Source organism: Paralichthys olivaceus, chromosome 14 (genome assembly GCF_024713975.1).
Source record: "Paralichthys olivaceus isolate ysfri-2021 chromosome 14, ASM2471397v2, whole genome shotgun sequence".
In the NCBI taxonomy this organism is placed as follows: Eukaryota; Metazoa; Chordata; class Actinopteri; order Pleuronectiformes; family Paralichthyidae; genus Paralichthys; species Paralichthys olivaceus.
In genome coordinates, this window is record NC_091106.1 from 9346953 (window position 1) to 9365728 (window position 18776).

General features: G+C 42.4%; 2 protein-coding genes across 4 annotated transcripts in view; one reads left to right on the forward strand and one right to left on the reverse strand.

The window, feature by feature from the left end:
• Positions 1-18776, forward strand: part of macrod2 (mono-ADP ribosylhydrolase 2) — a 402121-nt gene that overhangs the window by 65631 nt on the left and 317714 nt on the right. The window lies entirely within an intron of this gene.
• flrt3 (fibronectin leucine rich transmembrane 3) lies at positions 3421-13419 on the reverse strand. The gene is made up of 3 exons (XM_020094300.2): positions 13123-13419; positions 7497-8215; positions 3421-6595 (listed from the first exon to the last, which is right to left on the reverse strand). Exon 3 carries the CDS (start codon positions 6551-6553, stop codon positions 4601-4603), a length of 1953 nt encoding a protein of 650 aa, XP_019949859.1. The 5' UTR covers positions 6554-6595; positions 7497-8215; positions 13123-13419; the 3' UTR covers positions 3421-4600.

Consider the following 18776-nt stretch of genomic DNA (forward strand, 5'->3'; position numbering starts at 1 on the left):
TAAGGAGAAAGTACTTCACATCAGCGCATCAATAGTTTGTGCTGTTTTTATAACACACACACACACACACACACACACACACACACACAGGCAAAAGTGCAGACTTTGTGGGAGGCCCTGATCCTTGGTTTGCCGTCGGACCACAGCACTCCACTACTCAGCATTTAGAGGCCATTAAATCATGGGTCTGTTTGATGTGCAAGCTGTGTGCAACAGGATGTGAGGGAGAGGGAACAGCAAGTTTCCCTTTTTTACTTTTGTTTTGAATGCGTGGTTGTTTTTGGCTTTAGTCTAATTGCAAGATATTAAACCATTAAAACAATGGGCTTTTATTCTTTATTAATTTTTCTAACAACAAAATGATGAATAAGCTTAGATTTTGTAAATCATCCCCTTTACTGTACAATCTGGCTATTATGGTGACGGAGCAATGGAAGTGGGATGTAGAAGCGGCTACAGCTATTACTTAGCTCATGTAACAAAACTGATTTATCAGTTTGGAATCAAAACTATAATACAAATAAATCTCAAAATGATTATTCCATTTAAAATAAGGGCAAGCTGTATATTTTGTTAATGTTACACATTAGACTGTTATTGTTTTCCAGCAGCATGTGTCATGTAATTTTATTAGTCCATGATTGAGCGATCAAGCCTGCAGTAAAAGTTAGACTACTCTAATAAGCTCAAGATGGATAATAACCCTGAGATTGCAGATCCCTCCCAGGCACATTTAAGTCAGCAGTTTGTGGGGGGACCACAAAACAATGTATTTACTGAACCGTGGCTCCAAAATCTTGGTTGAAACAAACAACTGTGGATTTTGCGAGTCGTTGATCTCCTTAATTCCTTACTTGCCCACTCAAGTTATTTGATAAACCATCTCACTTAGAAATCGCTGAGAAAAAAACTCAAATTGGTCCTCTCTGTATCAACTCATTGGTTTAACCTTATGCTTTGAGTCGCTTGTGTGACTCTAAAGGCAAATCAAGCCATTAGCTAAACATCTGACCTTTTGTTCTAAGTGTTTTCCCCCATGATTTCTGACTTTCATGAAATGAATACCAGGGGGTTTCTGGTGGACAGGTTGTCTGTCACTGATGAGCCCCGATTTTGTGGGCACTGATATGCATCTATTTTTCATCTCTTGAGATCCTTGAACTAACTGTGACCTGACTTCCCTGACCTCTAATCACTCATAGGGGCACATGGCCTGTGCTTTTTGTTTTTGGGATCCTGCTAATGTTGCTGATGGAGAAGAACCGTGAGCAGCCACTGACCACGATGAGGTCATCCAGGGGTGCTTTGATTCGAGCATCTATAGGAATGCAAATGTGACCGGCTGCCTGACCAGTACATTACAATAGGAATAACAGCAGCCTGGGGCAGACAGTGCAGCTGCCCCCATTAGTTTTCATCTCAGGGTTAGATAAAAGACAAACATAATTAGGGTCTGTGTGTGTCACTTAGGAGACAAATGCATGTGGCATCTTGGGTTGTTTAAAGAGTTGTATGACCCCAGTGAGAACATGAGAGTGATTAAGGAATTGTTTAAAGGGACTGACGGGTCAAGGGTCGTAAGTGATAAGTGAGGTCACACTGGGTTGTGAGCAGTCTGGTTCATCAATTTTGCCTCAAACTTGGGTCACACCAAATGCACAAAGCTGCTCTGTTTAATGTATTGTTCTCAGTGAATGTCACAACAATGGCACGCTCCTCTCACCATTTGGCTTAACTACAATTTATCACACAGGTGAGAGAATAAGTAACGGCAGCTTGCTCATTCTCTGAGCTTGAAAGTGGTCAACCACTACAAAGCCCTGTGAGTGAGTTACTTTATCTAAAAAAACACAGATTACAAGTAAAAGATTATTGCAGTGATCTCATCAATATAAAAAGTCTTACTGGCTCAAAAATAACACTTTAAATTGAAGAGGTTCCACAACTGGAGACATGGACATTGCACTAGAGAACTATCTACATTTGAAATGTCACCTCATTCATCCAGCTGAGATCTCTGCTTTGTCATCCTCCACTAAGTAAATAACAATATGATACCTTTCAGCCTTCTTTAGTTTTAATTTACCTCAAAACAGATCATAGCGCATCAAATTGTTTCCTTTATTTCTGCAGAAGGCCACCATAAAAAGGTGATGAATGTTTCCTCTGTCAAGAATGCTTCACACACTTCAGCTTGATGAAAGACAAAATGACTAACATTCCTGGGTTTCCTCATGTAGTTTCCTGTTTTGTTAAATTAAATAAGATGCGACTAGTGCTTTACAGTCAAAGAACAACCTCTGTTGACAGTGTTCATATGGAAACCATTACTATTCAGTATTCTAAAAGTAGACCCTCTGTTTACTTTAATTCCAAGTTAATGTGATTTATATTTAGTGTATAGGGCAGGGTTAGTGTATACTTAAGGTTTGGATCACTTGTGCAGCTTTTAGCGGCTCCCCTTTCTGTAATTAAAGCTTTCACTGTGTTAAGAGCTTGTGGGTGTGTGAAAGTGGGTCTGCAATATGTTTTGTGATACACACTAAATACATGTGTGCTTTTGTGTAAGAGTTTAGTCAAGAGAGTAGAATCTGAAACGCATTGACTTTATTTTAACCTTCACAAGATATTCTATTGCATGCACGTGTGAAATTGAGAAACAGGATATTTTACTACTTTTGCATGTGTACCTTTTGTGGGCCCTTGCTCGGCTGAGCTGCAACCATGTCATTAAGTGTGCAGCCTAGAGCCCGGATCAGCGTATATATACTCTGTCCTCTGCAGGGACGGGCATCCCCAGCAGGGTCTGCTTGTCCCACCCTCCATATGGTGGCTTGTCATTAGTTTTCTGTTGCCCTGGTGCCTCAGAGATTCATCAAACCCTAGAGTCTAATTTCTCCACAGCCCTAGTTCTACTCTACTGTGATATTTCTCTCTCTGGCCAATCGGATAAGTCACACATGGCTTCACCGCACGAAAGAACAACAGCAGCCTCAAGCAGATGTTGCTGTGCTCACTGACCATGGAGTGGAAAACTGGGTTTCAAGACCAGTATGTGCGTTATAGTTAAATAGTTTGCTGTGTCTTGGAAGGGAAGATGTGGTTTTAAGGCTATGAGCTTAGGCTTCATAGTTCAGATCATCGTGAAGGATAAAAATTCAGTAGGTTATGTTTGCACCTCGAAGCAATTTGAGATAGTGTGTCTAGATAGTAATTTTAGAAATGAATGAATAAAACAGGTCGGCCGTAGCCCTCTCTTTTACTCCAGGGCCTTTCACATTTGTGCAAAGATAGAACTCTTAATAGTAGCAAAAATAAATTGAGTAATTATATCAAAGCATGATACAAGTAATAATATTGAGAACAATAGAATTATTATTTGAGTGGGATTTGTTGAACTCAGGATAAGAAAGAGCAACATTATTTTTGTCCACTTTTATTTTGTAATATGACCAATATTTTTCATATTCAAGTGTGTATGAAAAAAAGTCACTGGTTTCTTAAAAAGCTAAATACAATAAGCATTGGATCAAGGCACATACAAGACTGGCCAAAGGGCATACAATGCACTTTGGTTTTCAATTGTAAAGAACAGTTAACTTCAAATTGTGGCAACATAAAAGTGTGTTCATTTGAAAAAAAAAAATAATACAAAATAACACTCATAACAAGGACTTTCTGACACTGTGGTAGTTCTACAGGCCAAATCTGTCTTTTTGGCCTGGTGACTAGGATGACGTATGGTACTAAAGAACGCCGCCATTGTTGTCCGGGTAATGTTGGCTTGTACAAATAGAGATAGCGGAGGGTCCTCTGTGTCAGCCTGTCCAGTCTACTTGTTTGAGGAGCAGAATGCTCCTTAAGGTCGGTGTGCTTTATCTGCCCTGTGCTGTGGCCTACAGTCCCATCAGAAACACTGGAGCCCTGCTCGGGTTGCTTTGCCTTGTTTCTTCTTCTTGCAAACAGAAAAAAACACACACCGAACGAAGCAGAGAAATAAAGCATGGCACCTCATCTTTAGTTATTCATACTCAATACCAGGTGAATACTAGAGCAAGACTCGTGGCCCATAAAATGAGGAGACAGCTACTGACTGCTCGTTCTTTTAGAGGACAACATGCCTACTTTGCAAATTAGTTGATCAGCTGTGCCTTGAGTTTACGTCATGTCATTTTTTTGCCTTTTTGTTTTTCAGACAGCCACAAAGTTAAAAGAATGAGCTGTGCTTATACTACAAGGTTTTCTAAAGTCTGATTGTTCAACACAGCAATGAAAACCCACTTTCACAGTTGACAAGTCATCATATCTCAGTAGAACACAGAGTTTCTTTTAGTAGGTTGATAACCTTAAGCAAAGGAAATACAGTACAAATTACTACAAATCCCTAAAATATAGAATTGCAGTTAGTTACCATACCCACTGATGGTTCAGTGATGGCCTGCAACTGGAACGTTCTCCGTCTTCATAAAATGTCCTTAAATATAAATTATATGGCAAATGTACAGAACATTGCTTTCTTAGTCTTATAGATCCAGTGTTTTGTGAAAGTCTCACCACTCTGTTGAAGTCACGCACGCATCATGAGTGTCCATGCGCAATATCATGAATGGGAATGGTCTGAATCTGGTATTCCACTGTCTCTGTAGCTCCTGTTGTTAATACTGTTCTCGCTATGTGGGCTTTTGTATAAACTCAGGCCATTAGGTGGGAAAATCGTGTGTATCATAAACTCCTCCTTGGACACAGGCAGGTGATTTATTGGTATCATCTGAAAAGAAGTCTCCCGTATTTCAAGGATGGAGTTGTCCTTCTTTGTGCCAGCCTCAGCATAGTCATCCTTTCTCCGACGGCCTTTGTTGTAGGTGCAGTTCCTGGAAAAAAGTGAACCGTTCCTGTGGACATACCAGCACACCAGTGCCAACATGATTATTGCCAAGAGAGCCACAGCCCCTCCAATGATAGCAGCCAAAGGCAGACTGGAATTTTTGTAAGGCTCTTTCTCCTGCTCTCTGTTTAAAGTTGTGGTTGGGTTGTATGATTTGTGAGAACGGGTCTCAGTCTCTATGCAGACAGGGGTCTCGTCTGACAGGTAAATGTTGCTGGTCTCCATGGGAACCATGCATATCCTATAGGAAGACTCTGGCTCCAGTGCAGTGAGCAGATACTCCGTCCTCTCCCCCTGCACAATGGTCTCGGTGATGGAACCAAAGGCAGGGCTGTGTCCCAGCTTTAACCAACTAAGCCGTAGGGCAGTCATGGGCTGTGACACCCTCCATGATATGTGAATTGCATCTGCACTACTTGACTTCACACTGATGGTGATAATCTTTCTGCCTGAAGAGGTGGTAGTACTGCGATAATTCTTACTGATGTCGGGCCCTTTTACTACCGGCCTTCTAGTCACAAACGAGGGCCACTGGGGCTGTGAGGGGCGCACAGTGTTGGAGACTGTGCTTGTCTCATACATTGGGATGAGCTCTGAATCTGTGCAGTCAAACATGTCTGTAGTGAGGTCTTTAATTGCCATGCCTTTGACTTTATCAGGACCCTGGCACATGAAGCCACGTACATTCACCTTAGTTGGTAATGACCGCAACCAGTCACGCACCCATTTCATCCTGCAAGTGCATTGCCAGGGGTTGTTGCGTAGCAGCAGCTGTGTCAGATTGTCCAGATCTTCAAATACACCTTGTGGGAGGCTGCTCAGGTTGTTACCAGACAGGTCCAGGCGATACAACTGCCTAAGGAAGGCAAAAGCCCCAGGCGGGACCCGATTAATATGATTATCTTGTAGTTGCAGCTTCTCCATACTGGTGCCAGGAAGGTTGGCTGGCGGCGATGTCAGGGAGTTTCTCACAAGCGAGAGCTCAGTCAGGTTGATCAGGTTGATGAAAGCCATCTCCCCAATCCCTCGGTTGTTAAGCAGGTTACCATCCAGGATTAGCCGCTTCAGGTTGATGAGATCTTGCAGCGACTGCTCTGAGATGGAGGAGATGCGGTTGTCATCAAAGCGCAGCTCCTCAATACTCATGGGTAGGCCTGAAGGGATAGTGCTTAGGTGGTTTCTGGAGAGAAAAAGTAATCTGAGGTGAGTACTGTCCCTGAAGGCCCCCTCCTCTATGCTGACTGCGGATACAGAGTTATCATCCAGGTGCAGCTCTTCAATGTAGGGAATTTGAGCTAAAGAGGCATGGGTAATCATCCGAACGTTGTTCTCCTGAAGGTGGAGCTCTTTAAGCCCAAGAGGAAGGTTTGTGGGGAACTCATCCAGATTGTTGCAGTACAGGTAGATCTTCTCCACGTATACGAGCCTGCGTAGTTCTGTAGGAATGCCTGAACTCTTAATGCGATTATTTTGCAGAAAGAGCACGGTAGCATCCAGGGGTATACCAGTGGGGATGGAAGTCAGGCCACGGTCATTACAGTAGATAAAGGTCCCATCACAGCGGCAGACTGAGGGACACGAGGCTGAGGTCACCAAGGGGTTAGCAAGACCCAGCAGCAGCCCGACCCTGATGAGGAAGAGTATAAAGGCCTTGCATTGACGCACCATCTTGAAGCTGTGTCGCCTGGCAGTCTAATCGCTCAAGAGCCCCTGGGGAGAAGACACAAGGGTACATTTAAAGCAAGAAAAGGAGAGCCACATTCCTGTTCTCATAATTGCTGGGTGTTTGAAATGCTGCCTGTAACACTTTCTAGATAGTCAAAGAATTTCTATTAAATTGATATCAACTGATCATTTGTATTGCTTGACGGTGAAAATACAATGTAACTTTTAATAAGATAAGGTGTTTGCTTCAGAGATAGCTGTACTGTCACCTACTGGATTAAAGATTTCCTAGGATTAAAAGTTTAAAAAATAACCTGCATTAGAAAAATAACTACAGAGCTCTGTGAATTGAATCTCTGTGCTTTTTGGCCGTGTCTTGTGAAATGTAATAGCGTTCCCTAGTTGTTTTACACGTTCCTGTATCTCAAGGCTGCCTTTCATCGCTACAAGACCACGAGGGTGAACAAAGTCAGGCTTTGTTGATGAACTGTTGTAGAAGTGACATGCTCTTAAGTCCTGTTAGACCCTTACCCATGCCTTTTACACTTCAAATTGTGTGGCTTTAACTAGATTATACATGCTCAGAGATGAGATAGACGTTTTCATTACATTCAAATTTAAGGGCGGGTTGCAAAATGCAGTTGGTGATCCTCATTTATCCTTGCATGGAAAATGTGCATTAAATGTTTTAAATAACAACATATTGAATTTCAAAATCTCTACAGTTACAGTGGATAATCTTCAAATTGACACAATAATGCAGAGCAGAGGGGACCAACTGGTTGTCTGTCTCTGTCAGTGTGTAGTTCCCTTTTAATTAGGCTAATACTAATTTATTGCTTTACTTATGCATTCCTGCCATGACCTCTCTTCCTGCACATCTCATTAGAAATTGTGGTCTGATCAGCGAAGTGGAAAGAAGCAAAGCCATCCGTATTTGTCATACCTGATGTATACGATGTAGTAAATCCTCTCCAGCCTCCAAAAATCCAATCAAGATTTCCTCTTGAAGTTGCTCTTATCCTTTCTGAAAGGAAAAGTTTGTCCAAGGGGTTTCTTGTGATATCCTGACCTGGTCAGTGTTTACTGAGCTGATCCTTGTTTGGACGATGACCTCCTCTGTGTTGTCAGAGGCTCATGCTTTCAATGCCTTTACCATGGCAGATAAGCCTGTAGAAAAAGCATTCCCACTCACTGACAAAGCATGCCCTCTCAGGTAATATTAAAAATCCTTATGGGTGTGGAAATTGTCAAGCTCAAAAGCCATAACTGCAGATTAGAGTTTTCGGATGTTGTATAGTGATCCGTGTGCAGGACGGGCAGCGCTTTAACAAAGGCTCCTTTCTGCAATCAGGCCCGACAGGCATGATGAGTTGACACAAAGCTGGTCTGAGCCATGCCAATCCCCTGTGCCACAGGCTCAATCCAAGCTTGTTCACTTGTGTACTCCAGGTCTACAGGTAACCCAGAATCCTCTGCTCCCTTGTCGAGCCTGTATACACATTAATCCAGTCCTTTGGTCCCTTTTCCTGAAGCAGATAACCAATGTTGTCTTCTCCTCTAAGGGGCAAAACAGGGCAAGGTGCTTATCCTTGTGGACCCAGCCTCCTTTATGCATCTGCAGCTTGACTCATACTGTGTCCTCCACACACCTGGGTTTGTGTTCTGGAAAAGGAGCAGAGACAAACACATTCAGTGCCAACATTCACATATTACAAAATGGTGCAATGAAATTACCAAGTGCAAAAAAACATATTCTTATTTTGTTTAAAATCAGGGCATGATTTAGAAATATATTGTCTGCACCCCAGTATATTGTATGTACTCATTTCAGTCATAGGTTTTAATATGTACAGATTATATATATGTTTGATCCTGAGCTCTCGCTTGTTTTACACTCTGAATACTTATTTAGAATTGCCCTTTCTTTTTGGCAATGATTTTGCCTGTTGACCTTTTGTAGCCCGTTACTCGAACAGACCACACTTCTTTTCTATAGTGATACAACAAAGAATGTCTATGCATACGAAAGACAACAGTGATCTAGGCCCCAACACAATGGCTGAGGGTGGAGCCCCTATGCCTTTCTCTGTCCAGTTCACTGCTTGGCTGATCTTTTGGTGTTTTACATGAAAACAAGTCCTGCGATTAAGAAATGCAGAATATGCAAGTTTAAAAACAAGAACAGTCCAGATTTTCACATTTGAGAGTAAAAATAGATCCAGTCGGTGACTACTGAATCACTCACATTGTTTAAAAGCACTTTGTGACAGATGAGGCCCATTTTAATTTTGTATGGAGGAGAGGATGGCCAATCTGAACTCCTCTCTGACCCTTAACCCCCGTCCTTTCCCCACATTCTGTGAATGCTGTTTGTAAAAATAGAATTTCCTTTCCCAAAGAAAATGTTATCCTGTGTTTTAACACAATAGCTTTCTATCCTTATATGTAACCATCCATGAGCCCTGCTGGCAGCTGCTAAGTGCTGTAAAACATGGAAAGGTAAATTGGGAACAAAGGGCCCAGCCATTTAACAGTTGTAGTTCATGACAAGGAGAGGATCAGGGAATTGAGAGGTTTGTAACTCGATTACAACTCCTGAGATGCTGTCTAATCATAACGCCCCCCCTTCCTTCTGTTCCATCTAAACACAAGCTCTCGGTCCAGTATTACATTAGTAGTAGATTAGAGTCGGGGGGGAAAAAGCACCAGATGTGACCTCTACAAACTTCTGGAATAAAGGAGTCTTAGGGGGAAAAAAAGATGAAATTCAGTAAATGCGAGTTTCACAAAATGGCAGGATGATGGAGGGATATGTGCTGTCAGTTTGTTGGAATTAACTTTTCATGCAGCACTTAGTCAAGCTATTTCAATTTTAAATGGCCCGTTTCACTCCTTTTTCAGGATTCTCCTTCCTCTGAAAATGGTTACGTGTTTAGCCTTGATTTAAATGCTTGTATTCTTAACATTCCATAGAACACTGTAATTGTGTCTGCATTCTCGTCAAGAGAATCCAGACAAGAAATATCTGCCCTCAGTCTTTTCGGGCTGTGTGAGGAGACGTGAGCCTCTGAATGATTTCCAGTTCATATGGTCTTTTTCTCTGGCCACCACAACTGTTACCTGCTCACTGTCCAATAGAAGGAGCAAAGGGATTATTCATATATGAAAGCTGATGGAAATATAGTCTGATGGAACAAAAACACAATGTATCACATGGTGTAATGGCCTCTGTGTGTTATGTTATAGTGAGGGTGATTTATCTGAAGTCTGCTTTGAACAAAGAACATCATGCTTGCTTTTACGAGCAGCGTAGTCAGCCTGAGATGCTTTGCTATTTTTCTCCCCCTTTTTCTTTTTCCTCACTCATCGGATTTCATGAGAGTGGCCCCTCTCTATTGTCTGCTACAAGGCAAGCTTGTGGCCCTTGTAGCCTCAACAGTGGGGGTTTAGGCATTTAAACATTTAATTCGGGCAAATTAAAAATCCCTCTACTTAACACGTCTTGTTTTGCAAGCCTTTTATATTGAATTGACTGAGGATGTATACCATGCAGGCTGTCAGACACACACACACACACACACACACACACACACAATGTTCATATGCATGTAATCGTTTTGAGAGCAGTGGGGGATAAGTTAAACATTTTTAGTGATGGATGTCTTTCTCTATCGCTCTAATAACCTCCGCTGGTCAGACAGAAGATTTCTTTAGCAGTCATCGTGGCCTCTGCTTCATTTAATCTGAACTGACCAAGTTAAATTGAGCATCCTGGTAGAACTGTGTGTGTGTGTGTGTACAGCTAGTTACCTTTCAGTGGCGAGCGTGGGAGGCTCACACAAAGCTGGACACTGATAGCCATTGTGAGCTCAACACGCATAAATGCACACTAGTCTGCAATAACAGAGCCTAAGACTTTGTGCCCCCTAGTCATACACTGCAGAAGAAGAAAAAGTCAAACTGAAACAATTTCATGCCTGTCAAAACTATTGCAGATTATAATGACTTTTTAGTTCAGTAAAAATGCAGAATAATATAACTTGGGCTGCATTTTAGGGGGGCAAGAGCTGCAGAAGTAGTATGGCTGACTGTTAAATTATTCATGAGCCCTGAAATTAATTTTAAACCACAGTAGAGCTCTCCATTGGGAAATCAATGCTGTTTGTATCTGCTGTTGATTATTCCTTAAAATTCATATTATTGTTTTGATTTATGAATGCAAACAACACATTATGTGTTTTCAGATTTGGGTCTAAAAAGATGTATTTAGTCTCGCGTGTCACTTGGCAAGCCTGGTAGGTTTTAAGCAAACACTCAGATAAGACTGGAAAACATCAAATTGTATGATGATGAAAATAAGTTTAACCTGAGGTGAATACAAAACAAAATGTCTGTAATTTTTGGTTTTTCACTTTTGATTTTCTGCTGTTAACCGAGTTGAGGTTTTCCACGTTGTTGTGTGTAATGAAACCTTGTGTCTGTCGTGTATTTACATTTAGGTAAGTTGTGTGTGTCAGGACGTCGGGCAGCGGCCCGCTGTGGAGCCGAGCTATATAATGGAACATTTGACTTCACAGGGACACAGCCTAGAATAAAAAAATTGGCAAATATCCCTGATAGTTTCAGAGATTTGCGGCCTCCTGGTGCTGTCCTTTACATGGGCTGAACAGATGATACTTCAGCTGACCCATTAAGAGCACGGAGAGGCCCGGGACAGACGGGGGTCTCTTTTGTAACAGCCTGAAAGGATGGATCTGTAGCAGCTGCAGTGGATTTTTCCCCACATGGGGGTGGTAGGCACTACAGTTTTTCCTGAGTCATATTGTTTTCAAAGGTTTTTTCCTGCAGTGTTTATGCTTTGCAGCCATGTTTTACACCTTTTAATTCCAGTTGCTATTCACTGAAATTATTTGTCTAAAAGGACACGGATATGTAGTTAAATAAATAATGAACAGAACTGAATTAAGGCCTCGTCAAAGTGTCTGAAAAGTGTCTTTGGGGCTATAAATGTCTATTTGTGGATGTCTTATTTCTTTTTTCCTAACATGTCATTCCTATTTTATGCTTTAACGTTTTTTTTTTTGCCAATAGGAAATTGTGTCTGTGGTGACCTGGTTAGTTGTTAATCTGCAATGTGAATTCCCTCTGAAAGCAATCGACTGGAGACCTTTTGCCTCAGGCAGTCATCAGTGAAGACAACTGGGTCTGTCCTCATGTCTACCATGTTTAACGGGCTATTTATCCTTTGTCTCAATAACAAACCATTACCAAGTGAAGTCACATCCAGTGTTAGTGATTTAATGGAATCAGACTGCAGCCTATACATACACCTTATCATTTCTTAGAGATGGCGTTGAGTTGGATTAAAAACTGTCCCTGCCTTGGTGTTGCCACTAACACATGCAGCTTGAATTCAGTGCATGACAGAGGCTACTTTATATTGCATTTAACAGGATACATATTAGGTTTGTGTGGAGAGGGACAGGAACGGAGGAGTTTGGTTCATTAGCACCATCATTAGGGTGGAGGTTGTGCTATGGTCGGCCATGTGAGCACAAGGTTTTATCTTACTGTATAAAGCCTGGATGCTTATAGCTCTCACTGCAATGCAATGTCAGATCTCTGCTTTGAGACGGTGTTAACTACGCGTCCAGGGCGCTACTGTGTGCGTAAAATGAGCTGCGAATATGAAACTTAAATGGATTTTATTCTGTGCGTATTTTGTGCGCCCCTGCAGCGTAAAGCTCTGGCTGGATGCTGCTGTGTTTTTACGGGTGGCTGTCCGGATGAGACGAGCTTACAGTTGCGCACAGTAGTTTTTAGTGTGGTGGGACATGAATGGGAGCTGGTCAGAGTCTTGCAAGGCTGATGCTCCTCCAGCTGCCCCTTCGTGCCCAAACTCCGCGGGATCTGCGCTGCAATTTCAGCTGCACGCCGGGGTGTCTCCCCGGGCTGCGACGCCCCAGACTTAACGCACACAGTCCCCCCTTCTAATCCCATCAGGTCTGCGTATTCACCCCTGTTTATTCTGCCACCGCTTCACTTGGTCTCAAAGAGCTGAATTAAGCACCGAGGAGATTTTACGCGTCCCTGTTGCTCTCTACACTTTTCATGTGCGGCGGAGTGAGGAAATGTGACCGCGGAGGGAGTTTTTTTGCGCGTCGCAGCCAGAGCTTCGTGTGCGCAGAGAACAGATCTGGTGTTTGTGATCAATGTTAGAATAAAAAAAAGGACGAAAAGCAGCAAGTTGAAGAGAGGACGGAGAGAGATGATGCCTTCTGAACAGAAGAGCTCCGTCTGGTGAAAGAAAAGAACACTATTTCATTTGGTTAGGTCTACCAACCCTCGGAGACAACTTCCTCAGGGGAACCCGTCATTTTTTCGACCAGGTCCAGTATTAAATAAAAAAATAAATATAGGAAAGGGGAGACAATATGGTAACTAGTCAGATCTGAACTCCCGAGTAATCCTCGTGACTTTTCAATTCCTTCTGCCAGAGAGAATATCCAAAAAAGGGAAAAGAGAAAAGATGGAAAGGATGCATTCCCAGCACAAAACAAAACACTTACCTTTATAATAAACCCCCAAAAAGCAACGTAACAGGTATCCTCTTAAAGTGGACTTCACTCGAAAAAAAGAATAATCCAGTCCAGGCTATGAGGATTTTAAAAGTCAGATCCCAAAAAGCTCCCTCCTCTCTGGAGCTATTTGGAGTTTATCTGTGGCAGCACTGCTGTTTACTGGTGCCTCTCTCTCTCTCTCTCTCTCTCTCTCTCTCTCACACACACACAAACACACATAGACGATCTATGGACTGTGCCAGGACATAGGTGCACGGCTAGATCTCAATACAAATGTGGAATTGTGTTTGCCTCTAGCTTTGCTTCAATAGAGCACTGATGTCATCTGGAGGAGGGGTCTCTCTCTCTCTCTCTCTCTCTCTCTCTCTCTCTCTCTCTCTCTCTCTCTTTTCTCTCTCGCTCTGTGTGTATGGCAGATCCGCAGGGAAGATGCAGTGCTGAGTGGATCCACTAGGGGGAGTGGAGGAAAGGGGAAAGGCTCACTCACCCTTTTTAGATGTGAACACTTAGAAGAGGAGTGAGGAGTCACTGATTGGAAAGCAATGCTCACTAGCAGAAAGGAGAGGTGAGAGAGGGGGGAGGTGTGTGTGTGTGTGCGTGCGTGTGCGTGTGTGAGTGAGGAACATGCACACACTCTTTTTACTTGTAATGGTTTGTTTTTGACAGTTTGTGATTTTGTGAGCTCCGGTTAAATTAGGATTCACGCATTTGTTTGAGATTTGTCGAGATAATATAAAATTTTGTGTTCTGGCATCAGGGGCGTCATTGCAGATGTTATTGTTTGCCAGTTATCTCTGTTTCAAGATTTAAAAAATAATCTAGACAGAGTAAATGAGTTTTCTTTCCTTTCTAAAAGTTTCAGTTTTAAAGCAAATCAATTTAATCTGTATACAAAACACAATTTCTAGTGTGAGCCACATGCAGATAGTGATACATTCATTATGTTGTCACAGTTGACCAGAATCATTTATAACAACAATATGTGTTTTTGTTTGTCTGGCTGCAACCGTATGTATACTAATGCATGATGTAAAAAATTCCAGTTTCATCTTGTGGTCTGTACAGCAGCACTGTATCATTTTATACAATGCATGATTTAACTAACCTTCTACCGCCTGGTCGGTCGGTCCGTGGCTTCCAACAAAGAAGTGACTGAATCTTTAAATAAACTTTATTGTTATGGTGTTTCCAATTCCATCTGATTATACTCAACAGCAAAAATACTCGAGTTGGCCTGGACTTCTTTGTCGACCCATCTGTTGTAGGCTTTCTTCTGTGGCTCCATAATGTTGATACAAGAGAAGAGTATATATAAAAATAAAGTTTTTTTATAGATTATGGCTGTTATCCCCTGGAACTTTATTTAGACCCTGGTCCCTTTACGATGGAAACACACGAAGTTCCTACAGAGGCTCCTAGTTCTGGAGGAAAGTTCCTGCGGTTCAAACGCAGCTTGTGTTGATACAGGACAAATGTGAGAGTCACTGGGACGTACCTGAACCTCACTGACCCCCCCCCCCCCCCCCCCCATACATTGTGTTTGACCCTCTTTGGCCCTTTTCTTTTTATGTTTAAAAGAAGCCAGTGGGTTTGCTCCCCACTCGGCCCAAAGCAGCAGTGAGTCAGCCTGTTAGTCAAAGAGTTGTCTGGCGGAGCTGATCCAGCCAACACACTCTCCTGCTCTGCCTCCAGTGTCTCTCTGTCCGGCTACCTGACGAGGCCGACACCACCGACCAGAGCACTGAGCTGCAGTGGAGCCGCTCTGCTCATCAAGTGTTGGACATCAGCTTCATGCTCCTGCCAGTTTGTCAATGTTCACATATAAGTGACATAAGCAGTTGTCTGTAAGGCAGAGACATGTAATTCATCATTCTCAATGGTAGTTTTTGTTTATTACATCCAGCATATTATCATATTCATTAGTGAAAGCCTGGAGAGTCTATATTTGCTGGTTGTGGGAATAGTTATAGCTGATGTTTGTCAGGAGAGAGCAGCTGCCCTGTAATAAGTAATGACAGTTTAAAAAGCCAGTAAACTAGCATTAAGGACCTAATAATAGTCTAGTCTGACAAGTGAAGTGAATGAACATGTCAGACTTTGCAATATATGTATGTGTGAATTAATAATATTGTATTATTCATTTAGCATGCTTAATGCAAATGTTACTCATGCATGAAACCTCCTGACATACAGTACGAACAGCAGCACAAGCCATTGCACATCCCCATTTACACTCCATATCTGTTTCTGTATGCTGCTCTCCTGATGTCTGCTTGTTAGCTGATGTGGATCTTTACAGCGAGCAGTTGTTATGGCCTCATTAAGACTGGTGCGTACTCCACAAGAGTGACTGTTAAAGTGTGTGACGACAGCTGACATCTCTTGCCCAGTTCTTTTTTTTCCAGGACAGAACGTGGTCCAACTTCAACACATGGTTAAACCACGACTGTCATCTAAACTGGAGAGCCTAATTGAACGGGCTGTTAATCCTGCAGCATCTGCCAAAGCTACTTCGACCTCCAATGGAGTCTTTCGGATTTGTTTGCTTTCCAGCTGGAGCACCTCTCAGTTTTGTTTGAAATCCAATGGGATTCCTTGACAACAATTAAATCGCCTGCCTGTGTGCTGTTCATTTGTAGGCAGATCAGTGGGAAATAAAGCTACTGCAGTTTTTACAGATGCTTAATGTTTTGCAAGTGGGTTAATAAGCCCAGCTGTCTTATCATTTAAATCCAGGCGTTGTAAGCCAAAGACAGCAAGGTGTGAAAAGGTCGGGCTGGGACATCCTGACTTGATCCTTGTCTTTCCTCCAGAAGAACCGAGCAGAGAAACCTGGGCCTGACCTCACTCTGGCTTCCTCTCCTAAATCAACTGCAGACACATCTGTCAGCGGCTGCTGATTGACCCTCTCTCAGACATACAAAGAGTCCCACTGGAGGACAACGGTGTTGGGTTTCTGTTATCTCAAGACCAGGAAAATCTGTTGCCTTGTTCATCTTTTGTTCAATGGGATAGGTGCTCTCCTTTCCCAAGGATGCACTCCAGTCTGTCTGGCCAATTTCACTGTGACAACAGACAGGTTGTTTCCTTCTCCGTTGTGTGTGTTTGCAAAGAGGGACAGCATAGCTAAATATATTAAGCCACTTGATTTAGTTAAGTGCTGGCTAAAGTGCCTTTTGGCTCTGGTGGCTACAAAACAACTGTTAAGTGTGCACTTGTTCTTGTTTGGTATCAGACAGTCCTGCTCCCCGTTTTCTGTCTCATGACAGACATTCGACCAGATAATCGATTTACCACATTGCTCTTGCTGTGGTCAATAGATACTGCCCTACTTTCTGGACTGTTAGCCAAAATGCACCAACCCAGTCTGATTGGTTCTTTGTAATCTAGGTGTTATGGGCATTATTTTATCTCCTCCAATTTTCCGTTTATCTGTCACTTAAGCTTAGCTTGCATTCGCTGAAAAGCTGTGAAGTACAATAGGCCCCAAAACTGCTCAGGGGCTCGCAGGGGAAAATGGAGCCAGATTTCCTCTCATGTCTCCTTCCTCGCTCTGACTGGAATTCATTATTGAAAGACTCTCCCTGTTCTTAACTATTGCCAAATTAAGGGGAACATGTAAAAGGCTGCTGTCTAAAACCCGCTTTGTTTTTCATTTACCTTGTGCTTTATTTGCATATTCATCCTCTACAGGCAATCAGCAGCGATCTCTGCTGCGGGCCTTTCATCTCCGCTCTGCCATCCTGACAGGCAGCTTTTCAGTATCACAACAGTTTAACTAGGATTTGTAGATGAGAGGTGCTGTTGCTATGCTAGACTATTCACATTTTTGATTTGCAGGGGATGAAATGTGTGTGACAGGGATAAAAAGAGGGTTTATAGAAAAAAAAATATGAATCTGTGAATGGATAAATATGTTGACGGATGATGGATTTCATTAGTGTGGGTTTGTATAAATGTAAATGCAGGCATCATGGTAGTGCCCAAAATGGAAAGCTTTCACTGATGGATCTTTATGCATATGAATGCAGATGTCAGTAACTTGAAGCAGGCCCTAGCTGTAGGCCGGATGGCTATTACGCCATGCAGTATAAGGTACAAGTCTTTTCTGATGCAGATCCCAGATGTTGAGGGATGGGTTAACCCCTTCATCTCTTGGGACTAGGATGCAGCCCAGAGAAAGAAAAGAGCCAACAACAACAGAGACTAAAGGGGCCGACATCCTGCTGCTTGGCCGAGCCCAGGGGCCGCGGTCAGCAGTCATTTGGGCCGCGTGTTTGTGGTAGAATGACAAGCAATGCAAATGCTCTGTCGGCTGTTTTCCCCCTTGTCTTTTGTTTTCTTTGGTTGTTTTTTTGTGGTCGCTGTTGTGATGTCTGTGGAGACGGAGGAACTCAGGGATGACTGAGTTCCATAAAAAGGTACAGAGGGGGGTTGCGAGCTGACTCGTCAACCTCAGGACCTCCCATAGGTTAATGACCCCAAACACAATGCTGTGTGATCAGATTAGATAGAGCACTCTCCCCCCACTGCACTAATCAGCACAATAAAGGAGATAAAAGATAGAATTACCATTCAGTGTTTCACAGTTCAGCATGCATCTCTCATGAAGCTAATTGAAGCCTGTCTCTCTTGCTTTGTAACTGGTTTACTATTCCTGCATTAAATCTTTAAATAGCCAATTTAGCATCTTTTCTCCAGCCTTCGTTAAATGACAGCGTTTATCTTTACAATGGACCACTCATGCTTGTGTAACTTACGACAGAACCTTTTAGACAAACATGCACCTTTTTTATTCCTTAACTCAGCAGCACATTCCTTCAGTGTAAGGATGAATTTAGTTCTCTGGAGTTGGAGAGTCACACAAAAGGGTCAGTCAGGGTTTAGATCTGTAGAGGAAGTATGGCTTAACGTTATCTCGTAAAACAAACCAAGACCGAACAAGATAAGATAGATTAAACAATACCTCAAGGTCTGTAATGGCCCCGTTGATTGGAAGACATAGTATTTTGGTTGAAGAGAAGAGGGGGAAGCACTAAAGAAGAGATTTCTCATCACACAGACCTGCCATCCTCCTGATCAAAGCGTTCACTTATCTGTGCCAAACTGTATCTCTGACTTTGTTTTTTCTCTGTGATCTCAGTGACTGTGTTTACTCTCCCGAGTCATATCTAAAAATTACTTCCTTTTAATGATTTCTCAACAACAAATAACTGCTCAAAAAGTACAAAAGCAACAAGAGATATATGTTTATGTGTTTTAAAGCCAACTTGGTGCCATAAGTGCTCTGAACTCAGAGCTGCTTTTTCAATCACGTTCTTAAAATACATTCTCATTATTCAATTCCACACGAATATATGATTGTCTAAAGTAATATAATCTAATAATTTTGCCGTTTTCAGACATGAAATCTGGGTAAATTCCGGAGTTTACCCAGAGTTGGCCTTTCACACATGCATAACACAGCAGGAGGTTTTCTGCACAGACGCATTTACAACAGCATCAAATCCTTTGCATTATTTTAGGCGAGAGTTGGAGCAGCAGGGTGCAGCAGGCAGATGCAGGAAGTGATGTATTAACTCAGCTGCATAGATTATGTGATCACATTTACAGCACCCCAACACTGTCATCAGCTCTTATCA